At 38.0% G+C, this 20,062-nt stretch overlaps 1 protein-coding gene across 1 annotated transcript in view; it reads right to left on the bottom strand.

The window, feature by feature from the left end:
* UNC80 (unc-80 homolog (C. elegans)) overlaps positions 1–20,062 on the bottom strand; it is a 230,278-nt gene that overhangs the window by 108,481 nt on the left and 101,735 nt on the right. Inside the window, 3 exon segments of the mRNA XM_010861283.1 lie at positions 3,685–3,818; positions 7,700–7,835; positions 12,398–12,610. Of these exon segments, the coding sequence (XP_010859585.1) occupies positions 3,685–3,818; positions 7,700–7,835; positions 12,398–12,610 (483 nt within the window).

Here is a 20,062-nt window from a genome sequence, read left to right as displayed (position 1 = left end):
CATTCTGAAGGAGATCAGCCCTGGGATTTCTTTGGAAGGAATGATGCTAAAGCTGAAACTCCAGTACTTTGGCCTCCTCATGCGAAGAGTTGACTCATTGGAAAAGACTGTGATGCTGGGAGGGATTGGGGGCAGGAGGAGAAGGGGACGACAGAGGATGAGATGGCTGGATGGCATCACTGACTCGATGGACATGAGTCTCAGTGAACTCCGGGAGTTGGTGTTGGACAGGGAGGCCTGGCGTGCTGCGATTCATGGGGTTGCAAAGAGTTGGACACGACTGAGCAACTGATCTGATCTGATGGTTTACAAAAAGAGAGAATAAAAATGCTACCAGAAGTCATTTTGGGGGGAGAAACAAATACACTAAGTTCCATCTAGGGATGTAGATGGAAAAAAATTGTTAAGTTGGTAAAAATATATTTTTAGCTGATATTAATTTTCGTTTTCACTTACCTCCACTCCCCACTATCCAGTGAGTGACCTCCTGAGATTGCCTAGCTCTATCAAATTAACTTATTTATTGCATTTTAGGCTCTTTTGACTTTTCTTCCTCGTGTGTGCTAGGTCATGCCCGACTCTTTGCAACCTCATGGACTGTAACCTGCCAGGCTCCTCTGTTCATAGGACTCTCCACACAAGAATACTGGAGAGGGTTGCCATGTCTTCCTCCAGGGGATCTTCCCAACCCAAGGACTGAACTTGCATCTCTTATGTCTCCTGCTTTGTAAGGCAGATTCTTTACCACTAATACCACCTGGGAAGCCCCTTTCTCTTGCACACTTCAGATATAAACAGGACTTTTTCAAACAAATATTTCACAGGGAAATGATCTTAGGACATTTCTATCAGAAAGACTTTCTTGGTAGAACATTTATGTTCCCTATCTTCCCCCCTCCTCAAGTCTCAGATCCTAGAATATAGTTTCTAATGTGATTATTTTTCTAGCTTATACTTTTATTATTCTGTACATTCAGGTAGCTATTTATTTTTCTGCTGTTAAAAATGTTATTGAATTAGTAAAATATCCCCCAAATCTATAAATACTCCTACAGCAAGTGTTTTGTTAAAATTTTAGAATATTTCATTTTAATGGTATTTATGCTTAACTTGTTAGATTTACTGTTTTGTACAACTTCTTAAAAAACCTATTTCAAGCATTTATAGCTTCTGTGTTAGTAAAATGGCTTTATGATACTGTTTTTTCTGTAATAGTTAAAAATGTGATTTGAGTTTTCTTTATCATCAACTATAGTTACATAGATTAAACATGAGCTCTTTCCCATTTTCCAAAGGTCACATCCCCCCAAAATTTATGAACCTATACTTGACAATAAAAGTTATAGTTCAATGAATAAAAGATTTATGAGACCTAGTTAAAGGCAATGAAAAATTTCCTCTTATTGATTGAATAACTGCAGCCTCTGTTTTAGTTTAATTTTTTGGCATTTTCTACTAGACAGCCAGTTGATTATACAGTCATTTTTTAAAGATTTGATTAATTTTCTTAAAAAAGAAATTTGTTATAATAATAAGGAACAGTATAGCTTTCTAGTGTTGAAAGAACAAAAATAACTGAATCAAACTTTAAGGTTCTTATCTTTTTTAAATCACTATAAGTCAAAACGGTGACCTTTAAAAATCTGAAAATTTGGACTTCCCTGGTGGTCCAGTGGCTAAGACGCCATACACCCAGCACAGGGGGCCCAAGTTCAATCCCTGGTCAGGGAATTAGATTCCACATGCTGTAACTAAGAGCTTGCTTGCCACACCTAAAGATGCTGCATGCTGTAACTAAGACCTGGCACAGCCAAATAAATATTAAAAAATAAATAAAAAATGAAAATCTGAAAATTTAACAGATGTGTTTCTGAGCTTTTACGAAGACATCAGTATAATTAGAATATTGATATTAATAACACTCATAGAGGCCTATAGATTAATCTTGACTTTAAACATGCTTAAGTGGCTGACTTACTTGGTTTTTAAGAGTAGTCTCAATATAATTGTGAAGGTGACAATTCAGAAAAATAAAGGTTCAGGATAACATGAAATTAAATAAGGTCTGTAGGAGGAACTCCATTTCATAGTATTTAAACGGTGCAGTTTCACAGTCCAAATGTGGACACGTTTCTCTTGAAAACATATTTTACCTACAAAGAGTTCCATTTTATGTTTTAGAGTGTGAGGAAATGGGCTGTGCAGACACTGGAAATCAAAGTTAGAGGAACAGTTCAGGAATACCAGAGCACTGACTTTTTGGTTCCATTCCTCATGCCAACCTCCAACCCCCCGGGACTGCAGTAGGGTCTTGCTCATACTGAGTTTGTTTCAAAACAGCAGGAGAGTTGGCACACTGTAAAATTCACCTAAATGGAAGCACATAGATTGTTAGTGTAACAGTTTCTCTGGTACTGTAAGTTTTGTGTAAAGGGGAGAAAAAAAGGAATTTGTCTGGTTCCTCAGCTCTGGTCAGGTAAGGCCTATGATAAAAGAACCACTGGAAACATGGTGCCCATTAGAGAACAAAGGGCCAAGAAAATCGGCTCTGAGATGGGCCTCTGTCCAAAGTGCTTTGTGATGACTCTTGGCTCTTGCCAGAATTTGTATCTTAAATTAAAAAAATCAGGCCCTGATAGCATACAAGTGTGTCTGTATGTATGCCTGCCTGTGGGTCTTTGTGTTTCTGTGCACGTGTGTGTGTGCATGTGCGTGTGTGTGTGTGTGTGTGCATGCACACATGGTCTTTTTCTGCCTATCTGTATCCATAAGAAATGCTGCAGGAATAAAATATTTGTTCAGAGACATTTACATGCTAAAGACTTGAGTATTTTCATTCATAATTTAAATGAGAAAATTCACTGGAAGCACATAAATTTATGAATTGTTGGTACGCTTTTTCTAGGAGTCATATATGGATGTGAGAGTTGGACTACAAAGAAAGCTGAGCACCAAAGAATTGATGCTTTTGAACTGTGGTGTTGGAGAAGACTCTTGAGAGTCCCTTGGACTGCAAGGAGATCCAACCCGTCCATCCTAAAGGAAATCAGTCCTGAATATTCATTGGAAGGACTGATGCTGAAGCTGAAACTCCAATACTTTGACCACCTGATGCAAAGAACTGACTCACTAGAAAATACCCTGATGCTGGGAAAGATTGAACGTAGGAGGAGAAGGGGATGACAGAGGATGAGATGGTTGGATGGCATCACCGAATCAATGGACATGAGTTTGAGTAAGCTCTGGAAGTTGGTGATGGACAGGGAAGCCTGGCATGCTGCAGTCCATGGGGTCTCAAAGAGTCGGACACGACTGAGCAACTGAACTGAACTGAGCATGAAAAAAACAAACCTATCAGTGATTTCTGGAAAATGCTGGCTATAAAACTCCTCATAGTTTGCAGAATAAAGGAACGTATAAAGGTTCTTAGACATTCCTAGGTTAACTGACAGTAATCAATTAGACACTACCCAGTGGTGCAGTCTTTTGTGATTTTAAGGTCAATTTTCAGTTTTTTAAGAGATAAAAAGAAATATTCTTTTTATATATGAAAATCCCTTTGTTGAATTTTTAAACTATATGATACATTTGTTCATTGAATATTTGAGGAAATTGTGACTACTGAAAACCAAGCCACCTGGCTGGACTCTCCAAGTAGCCTCATTATTAATAAGCTTCACTAACCATCAGAGGCTCAGTGCGTGGTCTGGGCAGACATGAAAAGGTCTCTCGTAGGAACGTGGTAATCTCCAGGAGAAGCTGGCAGGCTGCCATCTTCAAGGCAAAGGGGCAGCCACATTTAGAGGGGTTCACAGTACCTGTGGAAGGAAAAAGTTCTTTCATAAGCGAACAACCAATAAAAAATACAGAGGCACAGTTTGATGGATATAGCTACACATGTGTAAAATCAAATTGTATATGAGAATGTTACCTATCCATGTGCAAAATGAAACTGTAAATGAGGGTGTCACCTGTACATGTTCAATTTACCCGGTCCCTTTAGCATAATCTATACATCACACTACACCTCTTTTTTCCTCCATTTTGCAATTCTGGAACAAATACCTCAGTATTAAAATGTCAGTCAGTAAGAATTATTTTCCTCAAGGCATTATAGAGAAACAAAATGCAGGTCCACTAGGCCGGAAAGCCTTTTAATGAAAACAAAAACAGAAAGCAGCCTTGCCAGATTTTCACGTACCTATACAATCAGATTTATTCATGGTATAGGCCCGTGAATAGATTTGGAACTACAAAAGTCCTGTCTGCTCACTTTGTAAGAGATGGCTATCTTAATGTTCTTAGGGCAGTGAAGTTGTTTAAGCTTTATCCCAGATGTGTTTCTGTAGCATAAACAAGACTTATTTACTTGATCACCCATGTTATACAGTTTATACAAGCTAGCCTGTCATATTAAGGAATAGCTATACTAGAAATATGCAAATATTCTCCTTTGCTTTGAAGAACACCAGTCTCTGAATGAGTTAAATGTTGTATCCACCATAGACCAAAAAATGGATTTTGTTTTAAAGGCAGATAATGGCCAAGGTGACACTATAGAGACTTAAATCCTCAGGATTAGTTCTCAGATACATGACATCACAAATAATGGAGAAATATATTGATTACTTATCAGTGTTCAGAAAAGAAGACAAAGACATGTCTCCCTTAGAAGAAAATAGTTTGAATGAATCAACTTATCAAGCAATAACTATATCATTACATATTAACCTTCCTAAAAATATCTTTGCTGCTGCTGCTGCGAAGTCGCTTCATTCGTGTCCGACTCTGTGCGACCCCATAGACGGCAGCCCACCAGGCTTCCCCATCCCTGGGATTCTCCAGGCAAGAACACTGGAATGGGTTGCCATTTCCTTCTCCAATGCATGAAAGTGAAAAGTGAAAGTGAAGTCGCTCAGTTGTGTCTGACTCTAGCAACCCCATGGACTGCATCCTACCAGGCTCCTCCGTCCATGGGATTTTCCAGACAAGAGTACTGGAGTGGGGCGCCATTGCCTTCTCTGAAAATATCTTTAAATAGCTCTAAAATATTTCCTGTGTATTTGGCTTTCATAATTGCTATAATATACAATCATGGCTTATATTGATAGTGGGTAGAATTATGGTTTTTCTGACCATATCTGGCTATTGCTTCCCCATGAAAACCATTATATTTTCCACAGAGGTAATATGTGGCTGGGGAGATTGCCTCTTATTAAGAATGAAAAAGCACTGTTTACAATAGCCAGGACGTGTAAGCAACCTAGATGTCCATCGGCAGACGAATGGATAAGAAAGCTGTGGTACATATACGCAACGGAATATTACTCAGCTATTAAAAATAATGCATTTGAATCAGTTCTAGTGAGGTGGATGAAACTGGAGCCTATTATACAGAGTGAAGTAACTCAGAAAGAAAAACACCAATACAGTATATTAATGCATATATATGGAATTTAGAAAGATGGTAACGATAACCCTATATGTGAGACAGCAAAAGAGAAACAGATGTAAAGAACAGACTTTTGGACTCTGTGGGAGAAGGCGAGGGTGGGATGATTTTAAAGAATAGCATTGAAACATGTATATTATCATATGTGAAATAGATCGCCAGTCCAGGTTCAATGCATGAGACAGGGTGCTCAGGGCTGGTGTGCTGGGATGACCCTGAGGGATGAGATGGGGAGGGAGGTGGGAGGGAGGGTCAGGATGGGGAACACATGTACACCCATGGCTGATCCATGTGAATGTATGGCAAAAACTACCACAATATTGTAGAGTAATTAGCCTCCAATTAAAATAAATAAAAATTTAAAAAATGGTACTAAAAAAAAAGGAATGAAAAAGACAAACTTCTCTATTGTTTCCAGACTGATACTTGCTTATACCATAATTATTTTTAAAATGCAAACTGAGCTACGTATTGACTTAAAAGTGGAACTAAAGAAGATATTCCAATCTTATATTCATTGAATGAATGTTCTAGAGTCTACGTGATGCTTGAACTTGCCTAGATGTGCAACTGTTTTTTAAAACATAATTGAACACTAGTTATTTAGTATAAACTTCTGGATCTGTGCTTGTAATCCTAAGGATATCATCTAGATTCTTCTTGTCAGTCCCATAGACAATGAGCTTGGTCTTAGTCCAGGCTTTCTCATAAGTATCATCTGAAATATTCTGTTATAGGGAACAATTACTGACTTATAAATAGTCTCACCAAAAAACTGTTATACCAAGCATACCATATCGCCAGTGATACTTATGCGGTCTCATGGAGATGTGAGAACATTCTGGCCTATGAAGCTATTTCCATCTAACGTGGCTTTGGCTTCTCTCTGTTCTGAAGGACCCCTAGGAGATCCGGGGCAGTTTGGGGATGTCTCCTGGCAGGGCTAAACTAGATTCTGTGGTTGCTGGATTATCCTCAAGTCCTACTACAAATCAGACCCAATTTCGTGAGTCTTTCTAGGATAACCTAGACTCTTGTGAACTTGAGGGAATCTTTGGGAACAACTTTCATCATTAGGTTAAAAGACTAACATCATAATTCGGTGTTTTGTCAACAGTTAAGTCAAGAAGATTTTCTTTGATTTGAAGGAAACGGCAATCCATTCCAGTGTTCTTGCCTGAAGAATCCCAGGGACAGAGGAGCCTGGTAGGCTCCCGTCTATGGGGTCGCACAGAATGGGACATGATGAAGTGACTTAGCAGCAGCAGCAGCAGAGAAAGAGCAAAATGATGGAAAAATGCAAAAAAATTATTGGTATGAAAGTAGAAGACAATATGTTTTCTTTGATTATTATTTAGTTCTGTCTAATATTACACTCTAGCCATCCTTTTATATTTCATGCCTTTAGAGATAAAGTAGGTTTGGCATCACTTAACTAAGGATAATCCTTAAGACATCATCAGGCAATCTGCATTTCAAATCACTAGGGTAGGTCAAAAGGAAGAGACCTCGGTGTCTTCATCAGTTAATGATACTCATTCCAAAACCATATTGGAATTTGCTACTCCATAAAAAACAGTGGTACACATACTCATAAGCTTGTATGGTATAGAACACACATATGCACAAAATGGTGTTAAAAAAGATGTTCAGGAATCTCTTTGTCTCTATTCTTCTATGATGGGACTCAATTATACTTTTAATAAATAAGTACAGTAAATCAAACATTCATAGTTCAGATAATCTGAACCTTAAATTTTGAATTTCATGTTAAATATGATAATAAACTATGATTAAGTATTTTAATATTTTAGCGATTTGAGAAGCTTTTTGTGTTTAATTTCATTTGGTCTAGCCCTTTTTTGTATCTTCAAGAGTAATGAAAAAACACAAAACCTGACCAAATCCTTTCCTGGAACAGCACTTTCCCACAATTTCCTTTTCTCACGGAGGACTAAAACTGATCTTGACATTTACAATATTAGGAGTCAGAGACCACAAAGCAATGAATGTTTCATATGGCCTACAGCTCTTTGCTCCTGTCTATAGTCTTCTCCTCTGGTTCCTGCCCTCACTTTGTGGGTTTTATGCACATGCTCACATCCATGCACAGGGAATAGGGGAGAAGGTACAGTGGAAGACATGGGAAGGTGGTAAGAATGTGAAAGAGGAAAGAGAAATATTACGTGCTCCTAAAGCAGAGATTCTTACAAGCAGGGGTTCTTGTAGTAAAGGGAGTCTCCTTACTGTCATCTAAAAAGTCTTCCTCCTCATCCTCCTTTCTCAGTCTCCTCTTGGTCTCCTCATCATAAATGATACCCAGCAGGTTGGCTGGACTCTCACTTTCCCCATGACACAGCTCATTCAGCCGGACGCCGATTGCCTACCATGAACAGAAAAAGAATGAAACAGCGTGAGGTATATGTCAGACTGTAAAAGAGGTTCTCACATTACAGAGGTCGTCGGCAATCAATTCATAGGGATTGTCTTCAGCGTAAGTTTCCTCTGTTTGCCATAGTGTTGTTACCACCACATTTCCCAACATGGGAATCCAGGGAAGGAAGGCACTAATGCTGTCTCCAAGGTCATTGAGCCTAAAGACTTATAGGAACTGGAATGGTATTTATTCTCACACAAAACTTTTTCTGAAAGTATTTTTATTCCTCAAAGGTCATTTATTTTATAGATCTCACATAAGGGAGTATGCAGTTGTATTTTCTTTTAACTATTTTTATTTATTTAAAAAGTTGTTTTTTTTTTTTCTGGCCATGCTGCATGGCACATGGGATCTTAGTTCTCCAGTTCAGTTCAGTTGCTCAGTCATGTCTGACTCTTTGTGACCCCACAGACCACAGCATGCCAGGCCTCCCTGTTCACAACCAACTCTCAAAGCTTGCTCAAACTCATGTCTATCAAGTTGATGATGCCATCCAACTATCTCATCCTCTGTCGTCTCCTTCTCCTACCGCCTTCAATCTTTACCAGCATCGGGGGCTTTTCCTATGAGTCAGTTCTTCACATCAGGTGGCCAAAGTATTGCAGTTTCAGCTTCAGCATTAGTCCTCTTAATGAATATTCAGGACTGATTTCCTTTATGATGGACTGGTTGGATCTCTTGCAGTCCAAGGGACTCTCAAGGGTCTTCTCCAACACCACAGTTCAAAAGCATCAATTCTTCAGTGCTCAGCTTTCTTTATGGTCCAACTCTCACATCCATAAATGACTACTGGAAAAATCATAGCTTTGACTAGACAGACCTTTGTTGGTAAAGTAATGTCTCTGCTTTTTAATAGGCTGTCTAGGTTGGTCACAGCTTTTCTTCCAAGGAGCAAGTGTCTTTTAATTTCATGGCTGGAGTCACCATCTGCAGTGATTTTGGAGCCCCCAAAATAAAGTCTCCCACTGTTTCCATTATTTCCCCATCTAACCCATGCTTCTTGCATTGGAAGTGCAGAGTCTTAACCACTGGACCATCAGGGACGTCCTGTATAGTTGTTTTTAATGGAGGATTTTGCTGCAGCAAAAAATAAGAAGTCACATTTCCTCAGAATGTTTCTGATCATGCAATTTTATGAGAATAGCAGTGTTATGCTAATGAATTTGGAGGCTGGCATGACTTCTAGAACTGCAATTTTATTTGTATCTTTCATCATATATGCAATCAAAATTTTCTTATATACTTTGTTTCCCCCTCATGATATGCTATCAATTAGAAATATTAACTATTCTTTTGAAATATTAACTATTCTTTTGATAGTGTCCTTAACATCAACATTAGAAACATGACTTTTACCTCAACACATAAACAACATTGGCTTTTATAAGGTATTCACAAAACCAATGCTTACTATCTGTTCTTCGGAGTCATCATGTACTAACGTCTGATTTTAAAAAAAGAATTTCCCCCCAAAAAAGAGACAAAATATGCTACCTCTAATTCCTTTCACATTCTAATTACATGTTGTATAGAATAAAAGAAGAGACACATACATAGGAAAAAGACTCAAAAAGATAAAATGAGCACTGAACTTGGTCTGACAGTGTGATTACTCTGTGCATTGGTAAGAACAAAATTCCAGCTAATTTTCTTCTTCCCTCCCGCATCATCCTTTTCAAATATTTAGAAAAACGACTAAATTCTGGGCATGCCAGAGATTTGATTTTCTGTTGGAAAGTTACAAAAATATGTCCGTGTGTGCATGTGCATGCTGTCGCATCTGACACTTAACGATCCTATGGACAATAGCCTGTAAGGCTCCTCTGTCGATGGAATTTTCCAGGTAAGAATACTGGAGCAGGTTGCCATTTCCTACTTCAGGGAATCTTCCTGACCCAGGGATTGAACCCACATTTCCTGTGTCTCCTGCGTTGGCAGGTGGATTCCTTACCACTGAGCCACCTGGGAAGCTCAAAAGATATGTCTAGAGCTCTTCAAATAAAAACACACTTTGTTTGAACATCTTGGTTATTTGAGAACAAAGGGGTCTCCTTAAAGTCTGCAATTGAGGAGTAACAAAAACCACATCAATACAAAAGAAATGCAGCTCAGTTGCTAACTTGAGAAGATTTAAGCAAACAAAACAAAACGTGAAAGCAAAAACCACCACCTCAACAGAAAGCCTTGTCCTGATGCTACTTTTTAGAAATTCTAAAGAAGTGTTAGGTGGTTAGAATAGGAAAAAGGAGTCCAGAATGGCGGTGGCTAAAAGACAAAGAAGGGAAAAGCCTGTGAAAACAGAACAAAGGAAGGTCTGAGGACAGGAGTGAGGACCTCAGGTAAAACCAACAGCACTCCTGGCTAGCCCAATTTACATAGGGCAGGCCCAGGGGGAGGAGAAAAAACCTATGAAAAGAGGAACCAAAATTGAGCTGGGGGCTTCTCTTCTCTTTGAGTCTTCTGGGTCGACTCCCTCTCACACCTCAAGGATATATTTTCTTTTGCTTTCTTAATAAAACTGAGCTGTAACACGAAGCTGTAACACTGGTCCGTCCATTGCTTCAAATTTTTGCTGTAACAAGGAAATTTACATGGGGCTGTAACACTGGTCTGTCCGTCACTTCAAATTTTTGCTGTGGCGAGAAAGAACCGAGGAAATTACACACTCCCCCAACAGAAGGAAACAAGGAATTATGAGTCTGAGCAAAGCCAGAAGACTTAATAGTGAGAGTCAAGGGGAGAAAAAATCTACATTGATCTCCCCCGGATTCTGAAACCAAGCAATTTAAGTTAAACCCACAGTTCACAAAACTTAGAAGGTTTCTCAAAAAATGAACTTACTTGGGATAATATAAAATATCTAAATAATAATTTAGAGCTCTACATCTCTTTCAAGACAAGAAAAGTGCCTTAGGGATATGATTATTCCTTCTTCATTCATCAAATATTTATTATGCGAGGTAGTTTGCTAGTTATTAAATAAAACATAAAGTTGAATAAACTGTTATAGTGCATCAGTGTCTTTATTAATATGCCTGAGTAGATTATAAACTTTCATAAAGAAGTATCACTGTTTGGCAATTAGGAAAGTTAGGTTGAAAAACCCGCTCAAGGTCACTCAGCAGCCTTGAACTGGGATTCAAACATAGATTCTCAAGAATTGGTGTTAGGCTAATGGGAAAGGGAAAAGCGGATATTTCAGATGGAGAGTTCCCAAAGACCCATATTCAGGGACATGCACTGACGTGTTCAGAGACTATCAACTAAGCCACTTGGTTGAAGCACCATTTTCTGAGCAGAAATAATGTGCCTGAGGGCTTGGAAAGGTAAATCGGGACCAGATTCCACAGTTCTTGAAGCTGGACTTCATTTTGCATTCTGAAGGATGAAAGGCAGTTTTTGAGCAGGGGAGAAGCGTTATCACTCCTTCCAGGGACACCATGCTAGCTGTCTAAAAATGTAGAGACAAACCATTTATCCTGCTTTCAAAATTTAGTATCATAACTTATCATTGAACACCTCTTAGATGTAAAGGATTGAGATAAATGTCCTTTAGGTACATCAGCTCATTGACTTCATCATCTATAATCTTGGTGTGATTTGAATAAAGGTTGTGGAAAGAGCTGAGATGCCAGGCTGAGCAATTTGGGTTTTTATCCCCAGGGAAAAGGAGGGCCACTGAAGCACTATACCGTGATTTGCATTTTAGCCTAATCATTCTGACAGCAGTTTGGAGAATGAATTGGAAGGAGAGAGTCTGGAGGCTGGGAGATGAGATATGAATGTTCTGCTTTTAGACGGGCTATGCCAAAGGGAGATTTTATTGGCAGTGTGTAGGATGGGTCAGAGAGGGGAGATTGTGGGAGGAAACCAAATAGGAAAAGACTTTAGTCACACAGAGGAGAAGTAATGAAGATCTGACCTCAAAGGGCATCAGTGACACGGAAGAGGTGGAATCAATAAGGAAAGGAGGTTGAGAATATGTTTAAAGACTGTCATTTCAGATGATGGTAGTTCTATCAAAAAGAATAGAAAATTCAAGAGGGGTTACAGATGGGGGTGTGTTTAAATGGAGAGAAGCATTTCAGTTTGGTCAGATTTAGTTTCAGAACATTAAGTAAATGCCTCCAAAGTACAGTTGGTGAAGTTGGTCAGGGATCTGAAAAGTGCTATGGATAGAGAACTGGGTACTTCTAGCTCTAACACAGGAATAAATGCAAGCCTGGTGGAGATTATACAGGAAGAACTGATAAGAGATGCTGAGAATGTTTACATTTACAGGGAGGAAAGAGGCAGAGGATCAGAAAGGGAGCCAGAAGAGATAATAATGTCTAACTTTGTAGATTTATTGGGAAGATTAAATGAATTATTTCCCCCTGAAATGTTTTGTTCAGTGCTTGGTACATAACAGATACTCAGATTATCTCCCAAACAAATGAACAAACAGAAACTCAAAACGTCTTCACTTTACTCGGCCTAATTTTTATAGAAGAAAATCAAAAGCTCACGTCTCCCCACTGGTAGAAGAGCTTGGCAGCATTCCACTGCAACTTCTGGTTCCGCTTGTTGCCCACAATGGGGGACCGTCCCCTGGAAAGGCCTTTCTTAGTGATGTTCACATGATGTCCTTTCATCCACTCTGGCCAGTTGCCACGGTTGCAGCGGTGCACAAAACGGGCACATTCCAGGAACAATGCTGCTCTGGCTACCACCGGTGCTTCCTGAGTAGGGTTGTTAAGGAAAGAGTAATGTGGGATTAAGAAACAATGAATCTGACCTTAAAGCCAATGCCTATGTACTCTTAGCTTATTTTTGCCTTTGTATTTTGATTTGGTTTAGCCATATTTCCCCTGTGGCTCAGCAGTAAGGAATCCACTTGCAACGCAGGAGCCACAGGAGACAGGGATTTGATCCCTAAGTCAGGAAGATCCCCTGGAGAAGGAAATGACAGCCCACTCCAGTATTCTTGCCTGGAGAATCCCATGGACAGAGGAGCCTGGCGGGCTACAGTCCCTAGGGTCACAAAGAGTCAGACACAATTGAGCGACTTAGCAGCAGCATCGATATTTCCCAGGGTAGTGTTAACATGGTTACAGTAGTAGTGGGAAATCTGGAAAATGAATCCATGAAGGCAAATTTGAGTATTGAATAATGAGACATTTTAAGTCGGTTTCTGCATGTACTTTTCTCCTTTTGGAGAATCTCAAGTAATTCCATGACTCTATCTTTTCATATTTCAGAGACAGTGGGGATTTGAGTGTGAAATCACTTTTAATAAGGAGATTTTAAATATGAAGCTTTTTTAAACCTAAAATTAGCATGATGAAAACATATATTCAATTTCTAGAACTAGATGTAGATTAACCAAAGATGTCAGTTTTTTAAGGACCTTCCACAAACTCAAAGGACATGCAACTGCTCTCTCACTTTGGCTAATAAGAAAAAGAAGAGCCTACTATATCAGGCTGAGTTGTGAGGATAAACAGAATAAAATGGGGCCTGAAATGAGAAAAAAACAAATAAATGAATGAATGAATAAATAAACTCGGTTGAGTTAGTCTCTTTCTCTAATTTTTCATAAACAGATCAAATTCTGCTTAAATAGGAATGGTTTCAATTGAAAATGTTTGACAAAGAGGAAATTGCTTAATTGGTAAATGAAAAACAGCATTTCTTCAGGAAAACAAAAATATGACTCCGTCTTGTCAAGATGTGCTTGAAAAATAAAAGCAAGAACTTTTTGTTAATATCCAGAAACTTATAAGAGTAAGATATCTACTCTTTAGAAGCCAAGAAAAATTTAATATGGGAAAGAATGTGAAGTTTCCCATAGGTCAACAGGTCACAAAAAATACATACATCAAACATTTACTTGTGTCAGTTAAAATATATATATATATATAACAATATTTGCTATCATCTTGAAAGTGAAAGTTGCTAAATCATGTCTGATTCTTTGCAAACCCAAGGACTATACAGTCCATGGAATTCTCCAGGCCAGAATACTGGAGTGGGTAGCCTTTCCCTTCTCCAGGGGATCTTCCTAACCCAGGGATCAAACCTAGGTCTCCCACATTGAAGGCAGATTCTTTACTAGCTAAGCCACAAGGGAAGCCCAAGAATACTGGAGTGGGTAGCCTATCCCTTCTCCAGGGATCTTCTTGACCCAGGAGTTGAACTGGGGTCTCCTACATTGCAGGTGAATTCTTTACCAGATGAGCTATCAGGGGGAAGCCCTTGCTATCATCTTAGAGTTACCTAATGAATCCCATGTCCCATGTCCCACATATTTTCAAATGGAAACAGTTTTCATGATTCAAGTAATAGCATTCTTAACAATGCCTCAATCTATAATGTCAAAATAGGTGCTAATGTATAGAGAATATCAATTATGTTCCAACTAGTTTTTATAAATTGTAATTCTTAATTATCATAACAACCCTATGAAATAATATCCTCATTTTAATGTTTTTTAATACGAGGTATAACTTTTCCACTCTTATGTTGCTGGGAAGAAGCAGACATGAGATTCATTTTCAGGTCTCTCATGCTCAGATCTGTACCTCTTTGCTATCTTCAAGATCTTAATTCATGCTCATATACACACCTGGGGAACAGATGATTTCTAGAATGCATGTAGAAAGTTACTGTTTTAAAATGGAACATTAATGTCATGTAAAACACAAGTAAGCACATAATTTTCCCATTTAAAATATATTTTATGGTCCATCCATCTGAATCATCAATGAATAAAGGCAACTGACCTTTGCTGTTTTGTTCATTTCTCTCCCTATCCTCACCTCAAGTGCTCTGTGATCCACTTATGTCAAACTGGTTAGTCTCCCAGATATGACATCTCATACCTTTCCATGTTTTGTTTCCATCACTTGCAGAGCCTTTAAGCCCCTTTTCTATCTAGCAGATTCTCACTTGTAAGCTTCAGTTTAGTTATCTCCTCTAAGAAGATTTCCTTAATCCCTTCCTCTTCAGGCAGAGGCAGTTACTTCATACTGTCTGGTAACACACTATCTCAAATACCCTGGATATTTCAAGCAAGTTAGCCCTTTAAGCATTTTTCCATTGTTTACAACTTAAACGAAACTATCAAGAATCCTAATAAGAAATTTAATTATGTTGGGACTTAATTTTACAAAAAATATGACATATTGCCATTGAAGATAAAGTTAATCTATGTGCAGTTAATCTAAGGCAGAATAGAAGATAAACACAATGATGAACATCTATCATTAATAAAAGATGGACACTGATGATGAGAAACTATCCCCAACTTTACTGGTGCCAAGACTTGATAGCAGGTCAGAAGGATAGAAAGACTTTAGAATGCAAAGGCTTAGATGAATTTCTGCATTAAACTTATCATTACCATAGTGCCATAACATCCCAACTAAAGATCTATACTCTTTCCTTGTATTAAATATTCAGTTTACTAAAGATTTCAGATATGCTAATCTGCATTTGGAAAAGCCTAGAATATCTATCTCTAAAAAGGAGCTTCAGTCTGGAAGGCAAGGCAAGTGATGCAAATCTATTCTTATCATGTCACATTTTGACACATTTCCAATATAAAGCAATGAGATTCATTGCTTAATGACAGGAAGGCAGAAACAACACTGCTGGAATAGCATTAGGTGATGAACTTAAGCTCTTTCATGATTAATGAGCATAAAAACTTAACCTAATTCAAATGTATGGGGCAGAGATTTTTTTTTTTTCACATATTTCGTTTAACTATTAAATTGCACTGAGAAGACTAACAGAAGATGAATAAAAAACCCAGACTGTGCTATGTAAGGCTTCCCATGTAGGTTGGCTTGGCTTCTTTAGCAAATATGTTTTATTTGCTTAGGAAACTTAAGGCATTTTGAATCAAAAACAATTTTAATTATCTGCTCTCAAAAGCTTCTTATGATAAAACCCAGACATTATCAGTTATTGGCCCTAAGAAATCCTACTTTAAGTTGGAAAACAGAACTGAGACCATTATCAAAATAATTCCCATTAATTGACTATATAGCACAACATTAAAGGGAAGGTTAGTTATTATTGATAATTTGATTCATGTAAATTGCCGAACTCAGTAACTTTTGGAAATGTCACTGTCTGCATTAAGGGATGATGACACAGAGTAACTCAAATATTGCCTTCTTATTATAAACCTCGCAAATCTTGTAGGTGAAAGCAGACTCGGGGATCCTCTAGTCAAGAGGACACTGAGTACTAACAATTTCTGTGGTACTGTAGTGTGTGTGTTACTGTACGGACAATGGAGGGTGCTGGTGTAGTATAAAGCTAAGGACTCAACTGTGCGTCCTTATAGAAGATCCTTGGCAATAAGAACCGACTTCACACTGTATGTGAAAAAGTAGTCAAGGCATTATATTGTGGGTGTGGCTATAGGAATTATTTTCCTTATAAGTTCCTTTCAAAGTGTAAGTTAGAAAGTATTGATTTGAGGAGCAGGGTTATGGAATACCTTAGACAAAGGATTCTTCCTGGACATAAAGGAAAGTTGGTTTTTCCTCTTTTGATGGACTTGCCTCTTAATGGCTCAGAGCAATCTCATGAAGCAGCAAAACAAAGGAGACACGACAGAATGGGCAGGGATGGATTCACATTACGGAGAAAAACAGCACAAATGGAGAAAAATGAATCAGAAGAAGGCTGCATGGATGAAGAGAACCATGGAGTTTCAGAGACACAGTCAAAACTGAACATCAAAACAAACTTTGGTACCGTTGGTATACCACAGAGAATTTTGCTGGTGGTCCTAAAAGAAAACTAGGCAGATTTAAATTCTTTCTGATTAACATGTCTGCCAGATCACCTTTCTATTCTGTGTTCCATAATGCCACAGAGCAGCTTCAGTTCCATTATGTCATAACTTTGCAGTTGCCAGAAAAGCAAGAAGCAATTTGAACTGGTGAGATAAAATGTTAGGTTGAACTTTATGGAATCTCTAAGTTTGCTGGTCAAATATAGTACCATATCATCAATTTCATATGGTTTGGTTTTATATACGGTGTTGTCTGCAATGGTTACAGAGCTGTCTATTTAAAATTACAAAAATCATGCATTATGCAGTAAGTTATTTCTCTAACATTCTTCAGCTAGAAAACTTCAAGTATCAGGCTATTTTCCCTTGACTTCTTTTGGCACTTTTTCCTGCATTTGATAAGATTGTTATGTATATTGAATGTTTCCTTTATGAAGGTAAAGCAGAGAACTAGAATACTAATTCAAACAGCTGTGCTTTATTTTGCCTGGGGACGTAGAAAATATCGTTACCAAGATATGATGGTTAATTGAAGGTTATAATTGCGATACATTCCTTCCCCTGAAGGACTTATGTAAACTTGTTATGTAAGAAGAAACCCTGATTGATCCTGAAAACTCATAACAACACCAGGGCAGGAACTGTTTTAAACACAATGTTTTATGTTGGTTCCTGGGGAATTACATAATATTTTTATTGCCTTACAATAAAATGTAAAGCTCTTGCTGGTGTAAGATACTTATTTATTTAAGACCACTGGGAATAAGCAGGCATTGTGGGTCTTAGTGTATGCTGGAACCTTGTTTGCTGGAGGGCACGTGCTTGTGAGCCAGTATTTATTACTTAGCTTGTATTGAATTCTCTGCCCGAGATCATTAAGCAACTGACAGGCTGTCTCTGTCCCTGCACATTCCTGCAGTAGCTGCGGGCAACTGAAATGATTCAGTGTCAGGCTAGATGCAGGCATTTCAGTTGAGTACGTAGTTTGGCTGGGTTGGCATTTTAACACTCAGATCATGCTAATATCTTGCATAATTGTTTTAAAAACCAAATAAGGACTCCTATTTCTGACAATATGATGGATTAAGTGTGAAGACAAACATCTTTTGGTTTAGACATTTAAAAGTGCTGGATAAAATATCCAAATTTTTTTCACTTTATTTTTGCTTTTGCTTCTGATATGAGATGATAGACCATTGAAAAGTAGAAATTACAAGAAAATTCAATTCTAGAGTGAAGGCAGGGAGAAAGGTGTGAACTAGTGAAGGAATATTTGCTCTGAGGGTTTCTATTGACTATGGCAAGACCGGAGTATGGGTTTTCAATGGACCACAAATTAAATGTCAGTATTCATGTGGAGTGGAGGGTCAGGCCACATACTCCTTTATAAAGCCAATATCCCAGGTGGGAGTATTTTTTTTTATTAAACTTCAGTTGAGAGAGCTACTGCCAGTAGATCATCACCAAAGAAATGTCTGAAAGGTTTCTTTTAGAAGAAGGACATAGATCCTAGGAAGGAATGTCTGAGATGCAAGGAGAAATGGTGAGCAAAGACTATACTCAGCTCTTGGGCAAATTTAAAAATTATTTTCCTAACAACTAATAAAAATAAAGTTTACTTTGTCAATGTTAAAACAAAAACAGAGAACTAAATCTTGGACAACTGGCATTAAAACCCTCTACAGTCTTTTATTATTTGCATGAAGAGTAAAGATATTCATTAATTTTAGACTGCATTGAGTTAAATATGCATGCAATTTTAAAAATATAAATAGAATATAACAAATTTCAAACTGATAAGGGAAATGAATAAAACAAAGCTAAACCAAAGCAAAGAAAAATCCAACATAATTCAAAAGAAGGCATGAAATTGAAACAAGAACACACATACAATGAAACAGTAAAAAAAAATGTGGTAAGTAGTCCGAAGAAGACAGAACTGAATCTATATAAGTAAATATAATCTGTGCAAATGTACTAAACTTTCTAGGGAAAAAGATCATTAAAATGGTTTAAAATTCAAATACTTGTTTTCTATAAGAGATAAAACTAAAACACAAAGATATAGAAATGTTGAAAGGATTTACAAAAAGATATACAAGTCCAATGCTAAACTAGTAAACTTGTTTCAACTGTATTAATATTAAAGAAAAATATATCCTTATATACTAAAAATAAATTGGGTCACTAGGTAGTGAAAAGGCCCTGATGCTGGGAAAGACTGAAGGAAGGAGGAGAAGGGGACGACAGAGGACAGATGGTTGGATGGCATTACTGACTTAATAAGAGTGTGAGCAAGCTCCAGGAGATGGTGAAGGACAGGGTAGCCTGGTGTACTGCAGTCCACGGGGTCACAACGAGTGGGACATGACTGAGTGACTGAACAAGAACAAGGTAGTGATAATATTTTTATAGGACCTGATACATATTATATTTCTAAACTACCTGCCTCCTCTAAATCAATAAAACAAAAATTGCTGGAACTTCAAGGTAAATGGATAACTTTGCCATCAAATCCCTTACCAATATACAGTGGAAGTGACAAATAGATTCAAGGGATTAGATCTGATAGAGTGCCTGAAGAACTATGGATGGAGGTTCGTGACATTGTACAGGAGGCAGTGATCAAGACCATCCCCAAGAAAAAGAAATGCAAAATGGTTGTCTGAGGAAGCCTTACAAATAACTGAGAAAAGAAGAGAAGTGAAAGGCCAAGGAGAAAAGAAAGATATACCCATTTGGAATGCTATTCCAAAGAATAGTAAGGAGAGATAAGAAAGCCTTCCTCAGTGATCAATGCAAAGAAATAGAGGAAAAAAATAGAATGTGAAAGACTAGAGATCTCTTCAAGAAAATTGGTATCTCTTCAAGAGATACCAAGGGAACATTTCATGCAAAGATGGGCACAATAAAGGACAGAAATTGTATGGACCTAACAGACGCAGAAGATATTAAGAAGAGGTGGCAAGAATACACAGATGAACTATACAAAAAAGATCTTCATGACCCAGATAACCATGATGGTGTGATCACTCACCTAGAGGCAGGAGGCAGACATCCTGGAATGTGAAGTCAAGCGGGCCTTAGGAAGCATCACTACAAACAAAGCTAGTGGAGGTGATGAATTCCAGCTGAACTATTTCAAACCCTAAAAGATGATGCTGTGAAAGTGCTGCATTCAATATGCCAGCAAATTTGGAAAACTCAGCAGTGACCACAGGACTGGAAAAGATCAGTTTTCATTCCAATCCCAAAGAAAGGCAATGCCAAAGAAGGCTCAAACTACTACACAATTGCACTCATCTCACATGCTAGTAAAGTAATGCTCAAAATTCTCCAAGCTAGGCTTCAACAGTACATGAACCATGAACTTCCAGAT

Source organism: Bison bison, unplaced genomic scaffold (genome assembly GCF_000754665.1).
Source record: "Bison bison bison isolate TAMUID 2011002044 unplaced genomic scaffold, Bison_UMD1.0 scf7180017864471, whole genome shotgun sequence".
NCBI classification, from domain to species: Eukaryota; Metazoa; Chordata; class Mammalia; order Artiodactyla; family Bovidae; genus Bison; species Bison bison.
The sequence above is the reverse complement of the archived record's forward strand: the minus strand, read 5'-3'. Positions and strand labels throughout refer to the sequence as shown.